The following is an 18,482-nucleotide window of genomic DNA, read 5'->3' as shown; positions in this document are numbered from 1 at the left end:
TATTATGGGAAAGAGTGTATATATAGGAATATATATTAAAAATACCAAATTAAAAGAGATGATTTTAGTAGGGAGGCTTCACTAATTGTAGTGATCTGGAATGCTATGATATAAAAGGTGAGTTGTATCTTAAAAGAAACTAGGGATTCTAAGATGCTATTTAGGAAGGAGTGTATTTTAGGTATTGTTGATGAAGCATTATGTGTGAGCCACAGTAAGACCAATTTAATTTGACTATAAAGTGAGGGAAGGAGAGTAAAATATAATGAATCCAAAAAATGTGGTTGAAAACAGGTTGTGAGTGGAGCCTGTATTTTATTCTAGAGGCATCAGGTATGCATTAGAGTTTGAATAAAGGCATGACATGGTCAGTCTTGTGCTTGATAAAAATCACTTGGCAGATCTGCAGAAGGTAAATAGGAGAAGGGAGAGACTTAAGGCAGGGACTCTAATTAGGAAGCTATAATTCTGGTGAGATAATGAGGGCTGTGTAAGTAGTTAGAAGAGGATGGGTGTGAGAGATGTTATGAAGGTAGAAACAATATTTGACAACTGATTTGTATATATGGAGTAAAAGAGAGGGAGATCCTCAGTTTAATGTTATGGTGGCAAATTTGGGGGATTAGAAGGATGGGAAGGTTCTTTACATGTAAAAACAATTATTAACATTCATTAAATTTTTTTTGAGTTCCAAGTCCTCTCCCTTCCTCCCTTCTCTCCCCTCTTCATTAAGAAGGCAAGCAATTTGGTATAGGTTATACATACGCAATCATGCAAAATGTATTTCCACATTAGTCGTGTTGTGAAAGAAAACACAGACAAAAAAAGTCAAGAAAAATAAATAAAAAGTATGCTTTAATCTGCATTCAGACTTCATCAATTCTTTCTTTGGAGATGAATAGCATTTTTCATCATAAGTCCTTCAGAATTGTCTTGGATCACTGTATTGCTAAGAAGAGTGAAGCCATTCACAGTTGATAGGATGGGAATGTTCTTCACAGAAACAAGAGAGGGGTGAGCTTAGGGAAAAGGTGCACTTTGGACTTACTGAGTCTGGGATGTGTACCGGATACCCAGTTTGAAATATTCAGTAGATAACTATCTGGTATATCCAGTAGTAGATTACTACTGGATAACTATCTGGTGATACCAGACAGGAGCTCTATTTCCAGAACCAGAATAGAGAGGGATAACCTCAAACTTTTTTGTTTTGCTTTTTGGTGAGGAAATTGGGGTTAAGTGACTTGCCCAGGGTCACACAGCTAGTAAGTGTCAAGTGTCTGAGGCCACATTTGAACTCAGGTCCTCCTGACTCCAAGGCCAGAGCTCTAGCTAGCTGCCCCCAGAGTAGAGAGGGATAGAGATAGATGAGATATGCTACGTAGGGTTTTGGTGAGAGTGTTGTCAAGGCATATGGCTGGATGAGATACGAAGTATGATCTGGTCTGAGCCCAGGTAGATTGTAGTAGCCTAGGTGAGTTTTCAATGACTTATCACCAATTAGGATGACTCAGGAATTCCAAAGCTGAATGGATCAATTCCCTCAGGACATGGTCTCTAGAGGTCCAGTAAAGAGAATTGAGTGGTAGCACATGTGGGGAGAAGACAGAGAGGGTGGATGGCTGGATGGGGTATGAAAATAGATAGCATATATCCCTTACCTTTCCCCCCAAACTACATTGAACAAACATTAAATTAAGACTTTGTTCACCTGGAGCAAAATGGTTTGAGGGTGCGGTGTAGTAAGGCAGTGGTGCTGTTAGTGCAAAATGGATAATTTGAGCATATGTGTAATTGCACCAGGAAAGAGAACAGCCCATTGCCTAGTCAAGTTTGGAAAAGAGGGTGTTTCTCAGAAGAGAAGTGACAATGGTATTATTGGGGTTGCAGCGTAGGGTTAAGTGATGGAGTAAGGTCACATTATGTGGTGCAAGATAGTGGAAAATGACAAAGCAGGATGGTGGTGGTGGATTTTGAACTTCTGTGGAGAGGAAAAATGCCTTCCCAGGTGCTGGAGACCTGACCAAGGGCAGGTTGTCCCACCCAGTTAATAAGGCTCTGGTGCTGAAGGATAGTATGAAGGAACAAATGAAAGTACTTTTAAAAAACTTTAAAAATAACATATAAGGTCGTATTGTCCCTAAAAGAAACATAAATATTTCCCTTGGCTGACACAATAATTTTTTATTATATTATATATAATATATATACTATTTCTCCAGAGTTTACTTAGTAAATATATAACCATGTGTGCCACTGTAAAATCCTTTTTATGTTATAAAGCTGAGCTGAACATTTTGGGATTCTTAAAACCTAGACTCGCCGACTCCCCCTCTTTTTCTACCCGTCTACATATGCTCAGTTCATGTTTTTCTGCCCTCCCTTTCTGAGCTGACTGTTGTTCCTATCAGTTATTACTGTCTGCCTCTCTGGATTACCAAAAGGTATTTCATCATGAAAAATTCATATTAAATTAGTTTGTGACTATAGTTCAGTTTTTCTGAGTTGTTTCTTGTTTTATCCAAGAATATGTGCCAAAGAAAGGAAGTGACTTATATCCGTGCACCCAATTCCTAGTCTTAGCCCTGCCCCATCCCAGGGCTGTTCCTCCTCCGAACTTTCGATTACTTAGCAGGATAGGTTCCTCCAAAGTGGGTAGAAAGTGTAAGAAGCCAAAGAGAAGATTGCCATTGCTGAGAGGGTGAGTTACTGGGGGTTTTACTCCTTCTCCCCCACAGATAGATAAATTCAAGTGAAAAATGAAACTTTTTTTTTTTAATTTCTGTAGTTTCACTTTCAGGAGCTGGGCAAACAAGTCATTTGCTTTCTGAGCAAAGTCCTGGACTTCGAGCTAATGCAAGAAAGAAAGGTACTGCAAGATGGGCTGCAAAGGTTTCTTTTTTCTTAATTTTGCAGGAGAGAGGCTAGCTGGGAATAAAAACAGCTTGTACTGGAACGTAATGGTCACTGAATCCTCCTATTTAAAGATGGCTAAAAGGAGAAATTGTTCAATGATGGTTGTTTGCATGTTTACTGAGAAAATGGTGATTACCAAAGTCTGAGGGAAAAAAGTATTGAAGCGAAGCCCAAAGTGCGTTTAACAATATAAACTGGGAGAGTTATTTTCTTTCCTTATAAATCACTTTCACCGAAAAATAAGTTGGAAAGTGAGAGGATTCTGGGAAGATGGCAGAGTAGGTCAGAAAGCTTTTGGCCCTCCAAATTTTCTCCACAAAAAAAAAAAGACAGAACTTCACCTTAGAGCAGCAGAAATAAACACAGGGTAAAGCAGTTGTTCGCCTGAGTCTTAGACAACACGGCAGAGGTCCTGCCTGAGCGAAGTGCAAATACCTCCAGGCCAACTCTGTGGAATCCTGGGGGCAGCTGGGTTGAGGGGCAGCCTCAACCTTAGAAACTCTCATTTCACCAAAAGTGTGCTGTCTGACAGCTGAGTAGGAGCAGATTGAAGGACTTTCACTGTCGAGGGATGCCAAGGACAGCTATGCTGCTCAGATGTGTCCCAGGCTGTGGCTGCAGGCAGAAGGAGCTATCACACACCTGGTGAGTGCAATAGCAGAGGGGCAGGGATCCTGTTGGCTGTGGGCACTTGCAGGAGAGCAGAGCCCCTGGTTTCAGTTCCAGGGTAGAGAGGACAGTTGTAGTTTGCAGCCACTGTGGCTTAGGAGTGGAGTGGAGAACCTAGAGTTGTCTGCCCAGGACAAACCTCAGAAAATAATAGTAAGAAGGAACTGAAACTTGGGGCATTACTCCCCACATCTCAGGTCTAGAACTTGATCACAGTAATAGCTGCTAAATCATAACAATGATACCAAAATTAAATTTAAATGAGCAAGCAAAGGAGAAAAAAACCCAATCACAGATAGTTACTACAGGGATAGAAAAGATCTGGATTCATATTCAGAGGAAGATAATGGATCTAAAAAAAAGCCACTCCTTTTTCAATGAGAAATGTCAAATGGTACCGAGCACAAAAAGATCTCCTGGAAGAACTTAAAAAGGAATCAAATAAGAGAATGAGGAAAAATTAGGGGAAAAAAGAGCAATTCAAGAAAACCAAGAAAATTGTGAAAAGAAAATCAACCAATTTGAATCAGAGAATCAAAAACTCAAGGAAGAAAATAATTCCTTGAAAACTAGAATGAGGGGCGGGGCAGCTAGATGGTGCAGTAGATAGAGCACCGGCCCTGGATTCAGAGGACTTGAGTTCAAATCCAGCCTCAGACGCATAACACTCACTAGCTGTGTGACTCCGGGCAAGTCACTTAACCCCCATTGCCCAACCAAAAAAAAAAGAAAGGAAAAAAAAGAAAACTAGAATTAGGCAAAAGAGATTTAACGATGTTCTAAGACACAACGAAATAATAAACAAAACCAAAAGAATGAAATATTAGAAGGGAATTTGAAATATCTCATTAGAAAGACAGCTGATTTGGAGAACAGAGTAAGGAGAAATAATATAAGAATAGTTGGACTTCCTGAAAATTATGATTAAAAAAAGAATGTTGATACAATAATATAAGAAATTATTAAGGAAAATTGCCATGGTGTTCCAGAACAACAAGGCAAAGCCAAAATAGAAAAAAATCTACCAATCACCACCTGAAAGAGATCCCAGGAGGAGAACATACAGGAATATCATAGCTAAGTTTCAAAGCTCCCAGATTAGGGAGAAAATACTGAAAGCAACAAGAAAAAAACAATTCAAATATCTTGGAGCTACATTAAGGATTATACAAGACCCAGCAGCTACTATGTTGAAGGACCACAGGCCTTGGAATACTATGTTCCATAGAACAAAAGAGCTAGGGTTATGACCAAGGGTAACTTACTCGGCAAAGTTAAATATAATCCTGAATGGGGAAAAAAAAACCTGGACATTTAATGAACTGAAAGACTTTTAGGTATGTATGACAAAAATGGCAGAGCTTAAGGGAAAATTTGACATACAACATTTAGGAGAAATATAAAGTAAACATTAAGGACCAATTTTAAGGGACACAGTAAGGTTCAATTATTTACTTTGTATATATGAAAATAATATAAGTTCTTTTATGACTGTCACTTCTATTTGGGTGGTCTAAAAGGAAGGCTTGGGCTGAGGTGAGTATGATGGGGTGAGTCTAAAAAATAAAATGTTGTAGGAAGAGATAAAAAGGAGTAATTATCTCATATAAAAGGGACAAAAAAGGGAAAAAGATTCAGAAAAAGCTAGTAGGGGGGAGGGCAGGAAGTGCTGGAACCCTACTCTCATCAGGAATGGGTTAAAGACAGAACAACATATATATGCATATACACACACACACACATATGTAGAAGGGTATAAAAGTCAGAAAGAAACAAGAGGGTATAAGGGGATAGGGTGATGGGAGGGATTCTTGGAGGGGTGGGTAGATTAAAGAACAGGAGGGCAAGGTATAGAGTGAAAGTATAGAGTATAGGTATAGAGGGCAAGGTATAGAGTGTGTTCTTTCAGGAAATGCTATAATAACAAGAGATACACACAAACATTTAAAAAAGAAGTCAGGAGTAGAATTTATTACTTTAAAAAAGCAGGAGCAGTAATCATGATTTCAGACAAAGTTAAAGCTAAAGTAGATTTAATCAAAAGAGAAAAATAGGGAAACTACACTGTATGTCAGCTGTACTATTCAATATTGTTTTAGATCATTTCAAATAACTAGACAGTATAAAATACCTGAGAGTATACCTGCCAAAACAAACACAGGAACTATACGAACACAAACTTATACAAATGAAGTAAGATCTAAAAGTATTTACTGTTCATGTGTAGGCAAAGCAATATTAAAAAAATGTCAATTTTACCTAAATATGTAATGCCAATCCAGGTAAATTACTAAAAAATTATGTTACTGAGTTAAAAAAAACAACAAAGTTGATTTGAAAGAACTTCAAACTTCAACTTCTGACTTGGTCAGAAACTTCAAAGAGGCCAGGGGAAGAAAAATGTAAAGGAAATATATTCAGTAGTGTCAGTCCTTAAACCACATTATAAGGTGAGAGCATTGTTGAGACAATCTCTCAGATATAACGTGATTGGGTTGGAATATTGCTGTGGTGCAGGAAATGATGAGCTGGTTGAATTAGAAAAGCATGGGAAGATTTGGACTAATGAAGGAGGATGCTGTCCACCTTCAGAAAAACAGATGACAGGTGGAGATAAGCATGACATAGACTATCGTATAAGTGTAAATATATATATATATATATATATATATGTATGATTATAAATATCTATATATGTGTGTATATATGTATATATGTGTGCATAGGTATATGTGTTGTATATATGTATGTATATATATGTGTGTGTATACATACATACATACGTATATATACACTTAATTGTAGCCTTCTTGGCAGGGGGGAGGGAATAAAGTAAGAAGTGCACAGCAGAGAACAAAAGAAAACCTACAAGGAGCAAAGAAAAGATGGACAGCTTTGAATATAATGAGTAGTATTTACTATAAAGGCTTTCTTGAAGTGGAAATTTATTGTTTTATATTGAATTCTCTCCTATGTTCTGTCATGTACAAGGCAATGCTATTTTTTTCTTTTCTTATTTTGTATGTCAATTTAAAATTAAAGAATAAAAATAACTTCAAAAAATTGGAAAAGTGATGCCGTGGAAATCAATGTATTCCTCCGAGCTCAAAGGAAGAAATTAGTTGGATCCAAGGGATGTGGGGTAGGAAGGAGAAAAAGGAGTAGTGGAAAGGAGGCGAGGGTAGAAGTGGCATCTGTTCCTCCTTTCTGTGCCCTTTTGTGAAGGCCCTAGACAAGGGGGAAGGGCTTAACAAAAAGGGATTTGTGAAAATTCATCTGAGAAATCTGCCCATTCTCCTTGTAGGCTGATGAAAGAGCAAAAACATTATGGAAGCATAGACTTAAAAATAGAAGGAATCTCAGAAGACAAATAGTCTAATCCCTCTCATTTTACAGGTGAGGAAATTAGGCTGAGGGAGGGCATATGACATGCCCAAGGTTATACAAATTGCAGGATTCATAGGCACAGTTTAAACCTGGGTCTTTCAGCACCAGAGATACTGTTCTTTCCACTGTATTAAGAGGTAGAGATGAATGAAGAAATGAGAAAACTGCTGTGGAAAACAATTAGCTCAGGAAAACTTAGCCAGTGAACACAATCAGAGATAGTTGGTAAGGCTATTATCCAGAGCTAGAGTAGCCTCAGAGATAAGAAGATTTGGGTTTAAATCTGCCTGTGACTCATACCAGCAAGTCAACCTCTCTACGCTTCAGGCAACTTTCCAAGATAGTAAATTACAGATAATGGTGTACACTAAAGACTGCAGTGTGAAACTCAAGTGCTGAAGCCCATTTCCTGTGCACTATTTACTTCCAGGTAGATTGTCTTTGAAAAACTTAAGTAGGAAGCAAAATGGACAGCTTGCATAAGGGGTGCTGAATATTCCTCTTGTTCCCCACGAGATACAAAATATCTCACCTGGGAGAGGTAATGCATTTCCTCAGGAATGCCTATTTGCATCCTTAGCAACATAGCTTAGAAATCTAGGACATAGTACAGTTGGTGCTTACTGAATTTACTTAAGTTTTTCAAAGACTCCTTCTTCTCTATATGACTTTATTTTGTAGTATTCCACTTTATACCGTCTCTCCTCCAGCCACACTGGGCTACTCATCATTCTTTATTTTTTTTAAGGCAATTGGGGTTAAGTGACTTGCCCAGGGTCACACAGCTAGTAAGTGTCAAGTGTTTGGTCTGAGGCCAGATTTGAACTCAGGTCATCCTAACTTCAGGGCCAGTGCTCCATCCACTTCACCACCTAGCTGCCCCACCATTCTTTATTTCTACCCTGACCTCTTCCACCTTTGTGCCTTTGTCTAAGTCCTTCCCTCTGCCTTGAATGAATCTCCCCAAACTCTGTTTAGTGACACTCTTCAATGTCTGTCTCAGCTGCCACGTCCTCTAAGGCACTCTTCATCCACTTCACCCTCCTCATCTGGCAGTAGTCCCTCCTTACTTTAAATCCCTCAGTTGTTCTATTTGACTTTGCATTGCATTTCATAGTTTTCTAACTTGTCCTAGAGTCATCTGTATGTGCCCCATCCTCATGGACAGAGATTCTGTCATTTGTCATATCTGTATTTGCAATGACTAGCACTAGACCTTGTATATCCTTACACATTTGGACCAGACTCATAATTCCATTGGTGTAGAAAAGTGCAGCCAAGGAATCTCAATATCACAGTAAAGATACATATGTATATGTGTGTGTGTGTGTGTGTGTGTGTGTGTATATATATACATATATATATATATATATATATATATATACACATATATATACATATACACGTATATATACATATATACATATATATACACATATATATACACATATATACACACATATATACATATATACATATATATACATATATACACATATATACACATATATACATATATACATATATATACATATATACATATATATACATATATATACACATATATACACATATATATATACATATATATATATATATATACATATATATATATATATATGTATATATATATACGTTCTGCAACTTAGACCCTAAGAGCAGCAGGATTTCCAACCGTTCTTTAAGTCCCCATACCTTTGGGCTTTTAGTAAGCCTTCCTGTATCCCCTATTCAATATGAATGGAAATCAATTCTTTTGTTGTTGTTTGTTCGTTTTCAGTCATTGTCTGACTCTTTGTGACCCCATTTGGGGTATTCTTGGCAAAGATATCAGAGTAGTTTGCCATTTCCTTCTCCAGCCCATTGTACAGATGAGGAAACTGAGGCAAACAGGATTAAGTGACTTGCTCAGAGTCATACAGCTGTTAAGTATCTGAAGCTGGATTTGAACTCAGGGAAATGAGTCTTCCTGACCCCAGGCTAGGTATTCTATGCGCTATGCCACCTAGCTGCCCATTGGAAATAAATTCTAGAGTTGAGTCGTGTGTGTGTGTGTGTGTGTGTGTGTGTGTGTGTGTGTGTACATGGTGGGCATGTATGTATATATCACATACATGCACAAAAGAGATAAGATAAAAGTGATTCACTTTTCAGAAAGAAAATCTTATTTAATACATAACATTGTTTATTATCATAAATTTTCAATGTTTATCAGAACATAGTGAAGAAAATGAATCAAACCCTTGATTTGGCTTCTTATCAACCAAGAGTTTTCTTCTTAGTATGATTCTTAAAAATAGATACCAGTTATATAACTGGTATATATCATGTTCAGCCTCCAAATTATTTCTTGCTTTGGATTTGACTGAGAACAGGATTGATTGAGAGTCCTGATTCATAGAGAGAAGTTGTAAGCAGAATTAAGCCTTGTGACCACATCTGGTAAGAAAGAGGCATGCTTCTTCAAGGGTATGCCTGGCATTTTGGAACTTTGTAGATTGGAAATGATTTTGGACTTTGGGGTTATTGTGGACATTGGTTAGTTCCTCTTCCATTCACTGGATCATGGGCACTATTTGTTCTAACTTAAAATGAAACGTACTTCATATTTAAACTTCATTCAGTAGGTTTTGGTCAATGGGAATTATTTCTGTATCACTATCCTTCATGTATTTTTTAGGTACATTATAACATCCTTTCCTTTTCTCACCGTCCCCTGGTTTCTCATTGTTGGCTCTCTAAGCTACACATTTTTTTTTTCTCACTAATACTCCTACTTCTGGAATGTTTCAATAGTATAATAAAGTAATTTGCCAAACATTTTTCTTACCCTCTTGAAAAGTTTCTCATATTGCAGGTAGTACCTATAACTTGGGTTGGGAAGCCCTGTCATAGAAAGTCATTTGGGCATACTGACGGGTTGAATGACTTGTCCAGAATCAGAGCCAGGGTGTATCAGAATCTTTCCAATTCGAAGGCCAAATATAAATCAATTTCACCTTTCAAGCTCTGTTTATGATACATGCTCGATAAATATTTGTTGAATTGAATTTGAACCCTTCAATTAACACAGCATATATGCTTACCATATTATTGATATCTATTTGATGGCGGTAATTGGCACAGTGAGATCAGCAAAGCTTTATAACTCAAGATAATGAGTTTGGAGTTTGATGTTTCTTAATTTTAGTCCTAATAGGATGGCTAGGTATAGAGAGGCCAAGATGGAGAATGCTCCAGGCATATTCAGATTTGGGAGATGAAGAATGAAATTAAAGGAGGAAGGTTGCTGAAGTGGAGGAGGTGGGGCAGAGAACACTGAGGGGAGACAGGGAGTGGTGCAGCTATAAATCTATCATACCATACTGCTTCTCAACCTGGTGATCTTTTGGGAAAAAAAGGGGGCAGGAATTGGAGCTGTGATTTCATTGATATAGGATGAGAAATTTCCTTTACCAATGCAAATTGACATTTGCTGTGTAGTTTCCAGGCTAAATGAGTCATTAGCGAGATTCTGAGATATTAATGGACTTATCTATGATCACATGTCCAATATTTGTCAGAAGTGAGACTTGAACACAGATCCCTCCTGATTCTGAGGAACCCTCTCTATCCATTATGCAACTCTTGTGGCATAATCAAAATAGGCAAGGTTATTTTGGTCATATGCATAGCAAGTAATCTGCGCAAATTGTTTAGGAAATCTTGTGTTATTAATCATGTACGTACTTATTTTGGATTCTTTTGCAGAGCAGAATCATGGCAAGATGTTTGTCCTATTGGAGCTACTTCTTTCTTGGAATATTGCCCCTTCAGATGGTGTGCACAGAATCTGTAAAAGACTGTGTTGTCAGACGAGAAGTGGCTGATTGCAGTCACCTGAAATTGACCCAAATCCCTCCTGATCTCCCAACCAACATCACAACCTTGAACCTTACGCACAATCAACTCAAAAGATTACCAGCTGCCAATCTGACAAGGTACAACCAACTCATCACCTTGGATGGGGGGTTCAACAGCATCTCAAAGCTGGAGCCAGAATTGTGTCAAAGGCTGCCTCTGTTGAAAGTTTTGAACCTTCAGCACAACGAGCTATCCCAGATTACTGACGCCATGTTTGCCCACTGCACAGGCCTTATGGAACTTTATTTAAAGTTCAACTCATTTCAGAAAATCAGTAACAACCCTTTTAAAAATTTAAAGGTAATATAAACATATTCTTTTGCCACAGGTAACATGAATAGCAACAATAATGATAATAATATCTAATGTGCATATAGTGTCTGGGGGGTTGCAGAATGTGTTATATGATGGATTATATCTTTTGATTCTCACAACAACCCTATGAGATAGATGTTATCATTATCACATTTTTATAGTTGAAACAACTGTGGCTGTGTATAAGAGAAATAAAATGACTTGCCCAGAGCTCCACAGTTAGTAAATGTCTCAGGCGGGATTCAAACCCAGGTCTTCCTTTCAAACCCAGATCCAATGAGATAATATACGTGCAACACTTTGTTGAGCAGGTCCTACCTAAATTCTTGTCCAGTTCAGTTGTGTTCAACTCTGTGTGACCCGTTGAACTTTGTTTGTAGGGTTTTCTTGGCAAAGATAGTGGAGTCGTTTCCATTTCCTTCTCCAATGTGTCCCCATTTTACAGAGGAGGAACTGAGGCAAACAGGAGTTAAGTCACTTGCTCAGGGTCACACAGCTAGTGAGTGTCTGAGGCTGGATTTGAACTCAGATTTTCCTGACTCCAGCTCCATTCACTCTTCACCCAGCTGCCCCACAAAAATGCTAGCTATTACTGTTGTACAGATATTATTTTACTTGTCTCCAAGTCCAGCACTCCTAGGCTTCAAGCTCATGCAAAACTCCACAATGTAATTGAGAAATGTTTAAGAAAATACATTAAAATACAATACAACATAGATAATGTTAATTCATGGTTTTCCAAGTCAATAGGCAACCAGTAGAAATCTGTTTCTATGGGAGTTAGACACCACTGGTTAGACCCCTTAGCAGTCTCAAGAAGAAAGTTTGAAGTTCTAAAGTTCTCTTTAGAATGGATTGTCTTCAGACTCCATTTCTTTTATAATGGATAGCCAAATGTGAAAGTTGGGTGAGAGGCTGTGTGGGATAGTGGAAAGAACCCTGGTTTGGAGTCAGAAGACCTGTGTTTTTTCTTGGCTTCTTTACTGAGGCATATGATGACAAGTATTTGGTATCTCTCTGGTCTTGCTTCTGCATCTGAACAAGAATGAGGCAGGACTCAATGAACTCAAGGGTCCAAACCCAAAACAAATAAGCCAGTTTTTATTGCTTTCTATTGTAATGCTTAAGTTAGAGCTGGTGGCAACTGTTCAGGAAAGGTGTCGTAAGACAGGAAGGGAGGACAGATGTTGACCAAATCTCACCTTAAAGGACACTGAAGAGAAACTTTAGGGTTGTTGATTCTCTCTACGAAGTGATGGATGATTAGACTTTTGGAACAACAGTTCCTGACATTTCTTCAAAGAGGGGTAGTGAAAAAAATAACATAGATAAAGCAAAACAGACACCTCAAAATGTCCTTTTTGTGGTTCAAACTTAAAGTAGTGCTTCCATTAGCTCCAATGTTTCCTTCTCAATATGAATCAAAGAGTATTGGAGTGGAATGATGGAATGAATGAATGAGTGAAAAAAGTATTTATTAAGCACCTACTCTATGCTTAGAACTAGTGGATAGAAAGGCCCAGCTAGATGGTGCAATGGATAGAATGCTGGCCCTGGAGTCACCTGAATGATTGAGTTCCCATTCAGTTTTTCATACTTACTAGCTATATGACCCTGGGTAAGTCACTTACCCTTTTTTGCCTGAGTTTCCTCATCTATAAAATGAGCTGGAGAAGGAAATGGCTCCAAATGGGATCACAGAGAGTTGGACACAACTAAAACAACTCAACAACAAACAACAATTTTGAGGGAGCCTAGGTGGTACAGTGGTTAGAGAACTGGGCTTGAAATCAGGAAGACTCATCTTCATGAGTTCAAATCCAGTCTCAGACACTAACTAGATGTGTGACCCTGTGGAAGTCACTTAACTCTGTTTGCCTCAGTTCCTCATCTGTAAAATAAGCTGGAGAAGGAAATGGCAAACCGCTCCAATATCTCTGCCAAGAAAACCTCAAGAGGCTGACATGACTAAAAAATGACTAAATAGCCATGTCATTTCCATCAATAAAGCACATCTTTTTTTTAAAATATAAATTTATTTTTAGTTTTCAATATTCACTTCCACAAGTTTTTGAGTTCCAAATTTCTCACCCCTACCCCCACCCCAAGATGGCATGCATTCTGAATACCCCTTTCCCTAGTCTGCCTTCTCTTCTATCTCTCTCCCCCCTCCCTTCTCTTATCCCCTTGCCCTTCTATTTTCCTGTAGAGCAGGATAGACTTCTGTACCCTTTTTCCTGTATTTCTTATTTCCCAGTTGCATGTGAAAACATTTTTTTAAAAACATGAATAAAGCACATCTTTTTAATCATTTAACTGTGCCCCAAACTTTGACAGTGAGAACTTCATTTTCTGGGTCTGCAGTTCCTAAGGCCCTTGAGAAGGCATTTGCTGGGCAGCCTCTCCATTAGAGTTGCTCCCCTGGAAGCTGGCCTCTGAGGATGGGCTGGAAGCAGGGCTTGGGAGCAGGATCTTTAGCTGTCTCTACAGAATCTGTGGGGAGGTGGTTAGTTGCAGTGGTTTGACCTAACTGGCACACACCACATCCTGATGCCTTATGGGCATCTTGCCGTTTCAGTGAAGCTGGCTTAACTGAAGCCCATCCATGGCAGTTGTTCAGTCATGAACGTTGGCTGTAGTACAGATGGTAGAATTCTTCTCCACAGGATTGCTCCCCTTGGCCAATAGCTGTGGGGGCTGACCTGGAACAAAATCTCAGTTCTTATTGAATCTAACCTCCTGCTCAATATACATAATGTAAGTGTATATTATCAGTGGTTTATGAAGATAATTCTCCAAGATCGCAAGTTGCAGAGTAGGTATTGATCTGCATTGGCAGGGGGAGCTTCATCACCAGAAGTTTCTGACACCAACAAAATCACAAATTTGAAACAAACAAATTCTCCATCACAAATCCAGTAAGAAAAAAAAAGACTACGTGAATGTAACAGGTTTCTGGAAAATACTCAGAACACTTGGGATGGCATCTCCCCATGTGGAAACGCTGAGGAAGCCTAGTTCTAAGAGAGTCATGATTCAATGGAGGCAACTTGGAGAGGCTGTGGAACATGTGTAGACATTCTTTTACTGGTTCTGACTAATCACAAGGTAAAAGGGAGGCTCTTTGATTGGTCTGGAAGCATTCAAAAGACCTTTGCTTCTGCCATCTTACTCTTTAACTGCATTCCAGTGGCATGACTTCTTAGCTCCCAGCTGATGAGAGAAAATGTTGTGAGGTGATAGGCCTTGGGAACTTTTTTCCTCTGAGGTATGTGACCCTAGGAAACATTTATTAAGTTGCTTCTTTAACTCTACTGTGGCTTTTCACACAGATTAGTAGAATATCCCACTAAGGTCCTTCTCAGTTCCTTATTAATAGCTTAATATCAATCATGGCCATGATCATGGCTTCTTGAAGGTTATACTTCTGGAATGCAAACTGCATACACATGGTATGCTTGTCATCCACTGATAGGTTTAGCTAAATATGGAAAAGATTAACACTCAATGGGTGGCAAAATGGTAATGACATTTCTAGTCATACCAACCTTCAGAAAGGCAATGTGGAGTAGTGTGTAGAAAGCTGGAGTTGGAGTCTGGAAGATGTGGGTTCAAATCCCACCTCATATACTTCTTTGCTGTGTGAACCTGGTCCAGTCATTTAATCTTTCTGTGCCTCATTTTTCTCATCTGAAAAATGAAGGGGATAAACTTAGCCTTTAAGGGCTCTTCCAGTTCTAAATCTATGATCCCATGAAGACCACCTAATATGTCACTGCATTGATGGAAGAAGTACTCACACTGATAATGATTATAGAACCATGAAGTATTGAGGTAATAATGATAGGCCATACTTTGACTTCAAGGATAATTAAATCTTTAATTAAAGATTAATTTAATTAAAACTTTAAAGTTTTTTTTATTGGAAGACTAATATACACATTGTCATGCTTTTGTTTTTAATTCTTCCCCTTCAGGATTTATGCATATTAGACGTATCTCACAGTGGTTTATCATCTACAAAATTAGGAACTCAGGTACAACTAGAAAATCTCCAGGAACTTCTGTTAACTAACAACAAAATACACACCTTAAAAAATGAAGACTTCGATTACCTTGGCAATTCTTCTTTGAGGCAACTCGATTTGTCTTCAAACCCACTGAAAGAGGTAAGAACTGGCATCGCTGACTTTAGATTGAGCTCTGTGTAAAGGAGCCAACTGATGAAAATCTAGACACCTAAGAAAGGAGGTCACAGCTTCCAATCTGGCTACTCAAAATGCCTTATTTCCTGTTGTGTTGTGCTCAGGAGAAAGCTTACCATATCTGCATAAACACTACCTGGAAAGAGAGGAAAACAACTTGGGTTCATGTTTTCCCTACTTACTAACTGTGGTCTTGGGCCAGAGATGTTACTCCTCTCGTCCTAAGTTGCCTCATCTTTAAAGGGACAGTGATAACACTTTGGCCTGTTGGAAATCAAGTAGTTAGATCAGCTCCCAAAATGGGCAATACTGTCCCTTGGGAGGCACTGGAATGATCCAGGGGGGCAATGGTATCCTCAGGTGGAATTGGGGGGCATTAAATATATAAAAATAAGGGAGCAGTGGAAGCTTAGGGAAAGAAGAGAAGAAAATTTGGAAAAATTGTTAGTACATGTTTCATCTGTTGTGTAACAGAGTTAAAGTCATAGTGATTACATTATTTTCCAAATAAACACACAAAATGCAAGTTATAATTGATCAGTGGGAAAGTCTACTGACAGGTCTTAACAAGCAAGTGCTGCCAGATGAGCATGCTGTGCATTGTGGGGAAGTCCAGCATGCATATGTGCATGTAATGACTTGTTTATAATAAGATACTATATGGTTACATGATGCAATATTGTATCATCAAATTTCAATGCAGGAAAAAACCCACAAATTTATAATAAATTACTAAATGTAAGATGCATCATTTCGAACAAATTTGTATTTTTTTGAAATGACGCAAATTTTAAAAAATGCTAAAGGGATAAAGAAAGTAGATTTCCTGGGGGGACTGAGTAATTTTTTTTTTTGAAAAGAGGGCAATAGGCCAAATATATTTGGGAACCTCTGGTTTATATGATTCTTTGATCTCTTCCATAATTCAGATCTATAATCCTATTAGAATCCTATTAGCATTATTATCAATACTCTCTTTTGCCTTTTTGCCCCTAAAGTAACTAATTTCTGTTATGTTCCTTGCTCTTCATAAAGGAATATTGTCCCACTGTATTAATTATTTTGCAGATATATTTTAAATTTCCAGCCGAAATAAGATTTGGGGTTAGCAGAGGATCTTAGAAAAAGATCTTGAGACCAAGATTTGTTAATCTTTTTGGTGTGTTATGGACTCCTTTGGAAGTTGGAGGAAGACTAATAAATGCTTATTTTTTAACAAATTGATTGGCTAGGGACTCCTTCTCAGAATAATGTTTTAAATGCCCAAAATAAAATACATAGAATTATAAAGGAACCCAATGGTGTCAAAATACAGATATCAGATTTTTTTCCCCCAATATTTATTTGTTTGTTTATTTATTATTTTATTTTTGGTGAGGCAATTGGGGTTAAGTGACTTGCCCAGCATCACACAGTTAGGAAGTATCAAGTGTCTGAGGCCAGATTTGAACTCAGGTCCTCCTGAATCCAGGGATAGTGCTCTATCCAGTGCAGCACCTAGCTGCCAGCAGATTTTTTTTTTTTAAAAAAAGGAAAAACAAGTTCAGGCACCCCAGGTTAAGAACTCTGCTCTAGAAGTCACTCATTGTGTAAATGAGGAAATAAATGTAGAGAGGTTAAATGATTTACCCAAGTTCAAACTGCCAGACAGGTTCTATCTCTAAATCCATCATTTCCCATGGAACATCCCATTGCCTTTCTAATCTTTTTTGATTAGGAAGGAAATTGGCTCTTGTTCCCGTATATTATACACCAAATTAGCCAGACTCAGTAACTGCAAGGTTTTGGATATGACCACTTCTTTCTGATTTTATCTACTGTATTTATATCATGTTTCTCTCTTTCTTGCTGGCTGCTGAAAAAAGCCAACTGTTAACTGATGCCTGGGTGTGTGAATAGTATTTTCTGTGCTCCCCAGACCACCCACCCTGCTAGGGACTGGCCCCATCTTTTATTTCCACTTCAGCCTGGATTTTTTCCTCTCTGTTTTCTTTATTCCCAGCCTCTGCACTAAGGAAAGCCACAGCTATTTGAAGGTAAGTTAGGGAAGAGAGAAGACAGAGGGAGCTGGTGAAAGAAAGGACAGCCCCAAAGGCAGGGATCTCAAAGTCAGATTGCAGCCTGGGTCAGAGAAGATTGGTGGAGTGTTAGAAAAATGAGAAGTCTAGAATTTAGCAGGATGTAATAGTTCAGGGATCTGGTTGGAGACGGGCTCTAGAGCCAGCACCCTCGAGAAAAGTTTCAAAGTCGTGATGAAATGAGGCACCTACAAGTCACTGAACATTTAACAAGCATTTAACACAACAAGAATGTGTAATGAGGTTACTGTGGAGCTTAGCTTCTCTGGAGGTGGCCCCTCTCATCTCCATTTGGAAGCATGTCTAGTCAGGGTTTGGTGACTTGCCTGGTCTAAAGCACCCACAAAGTCTGAGAGGCTCCAACATCACCCAGCTATGCCCTTGGACCAGAATGCAGCATCAAGGGAGCTGGGACCAATCAGGTTGTGTGGGAGGAGAACTCTGAGGTGGTTGAGAAAGTGAGGGAAGGAACTTGCATCAGGAAAATGCTGGTCCTATCACATAGGCTCTTGATCATTTTCTGTGTCATGGATCCCTCTGGCAGTCTGGTGAAGCCTATGGACTCCTTTTCTGATTAATATTTTTAAAGTCAAAATATAAAATATATAGAATTAAAAAGAAAACCAAAGTTTAACAAAAATAGAGATGTAATTATCTTCCCATCCAAGTTCATGCACTCCCTGAAATCTGGGTTCCCAGATGCCAGGTCAAGAGAGAGAAATTTTACTACAGATTCCTCTGATGTCTTATCCTAGCATAGAGGCAATCCCAGCTTCATGAAGGCTGGATTTCAAGTTCTGAGAGTTTCTAACAAACTAGAAACAACCCTATGTTTTTTGTCTAAGGACTCACCTTGCTAAGGCACTCATCAATAGAATGTTGGCCAAATCCTGATTTTGTTTTTTGAAAAATGGGGGAACTGTAGCAACTCATAGTGCAATGCATAGACCTTTGGACTTAGAGTCAGAAAGAACTGCGTTCAAATTCTGCCTCAGACGCTTAATGGCTA

At 38.5% G+C, this 18,482-nt stretch overlaps 1 protein-coding gene across 8 annotated transcripts in view; it reads left to right on the top strand.

The window, feature by feature from the left end:
- TLR3 (toll like receptor 3) overlaps positions 1-18,482 on the top strand; it is a 34,167-nt gene that overhangs the window by 8,093 nt on the left and 7,592 nt on the right. For 2 of the 8 annotated variants that reach the window (XM_021007700.2, XM_021007691.2), the window contains exons 1-3: positions 2,888-3,561; positions 10,723-11,175; positions 15,168-15,359. In XM_021007700.2, the coding sequence (XP_020863359.1) occupies positions 3,514-3,561; positions 10,723-11,175; positions 15,168-15,359 (693 nt within the window). In that variant the 5' untranslated portion in view covers positions 2,888-3,513. The other 6 variants (XM_021007693.2, XM_021007694.2, XM_021007695.2 and 3 more) reach the window with 6 other exon arrangements.

This window comes from Phascolarctos cinereus, unplaced genomic scaffold (genome assembly GCF_003287225.1).
Source record: "Phascolarctos cinereus isolate Bilbo 61053 unplaced genomic scaffold, phaCin_HiC Scaffold_9;HRSCAF=440, whole genome shotgun sequence".
NCBI classification, from domain to species: Eukaryota; Metazoa; Chordata; class Mammalia; order Diprotodontia; family Phascolarctidae; genus Phascolarctos; species Phascolarctos cinereus.
This window is presented reverse-complemented; position numbering and strand designations above follow the sequence as displayed.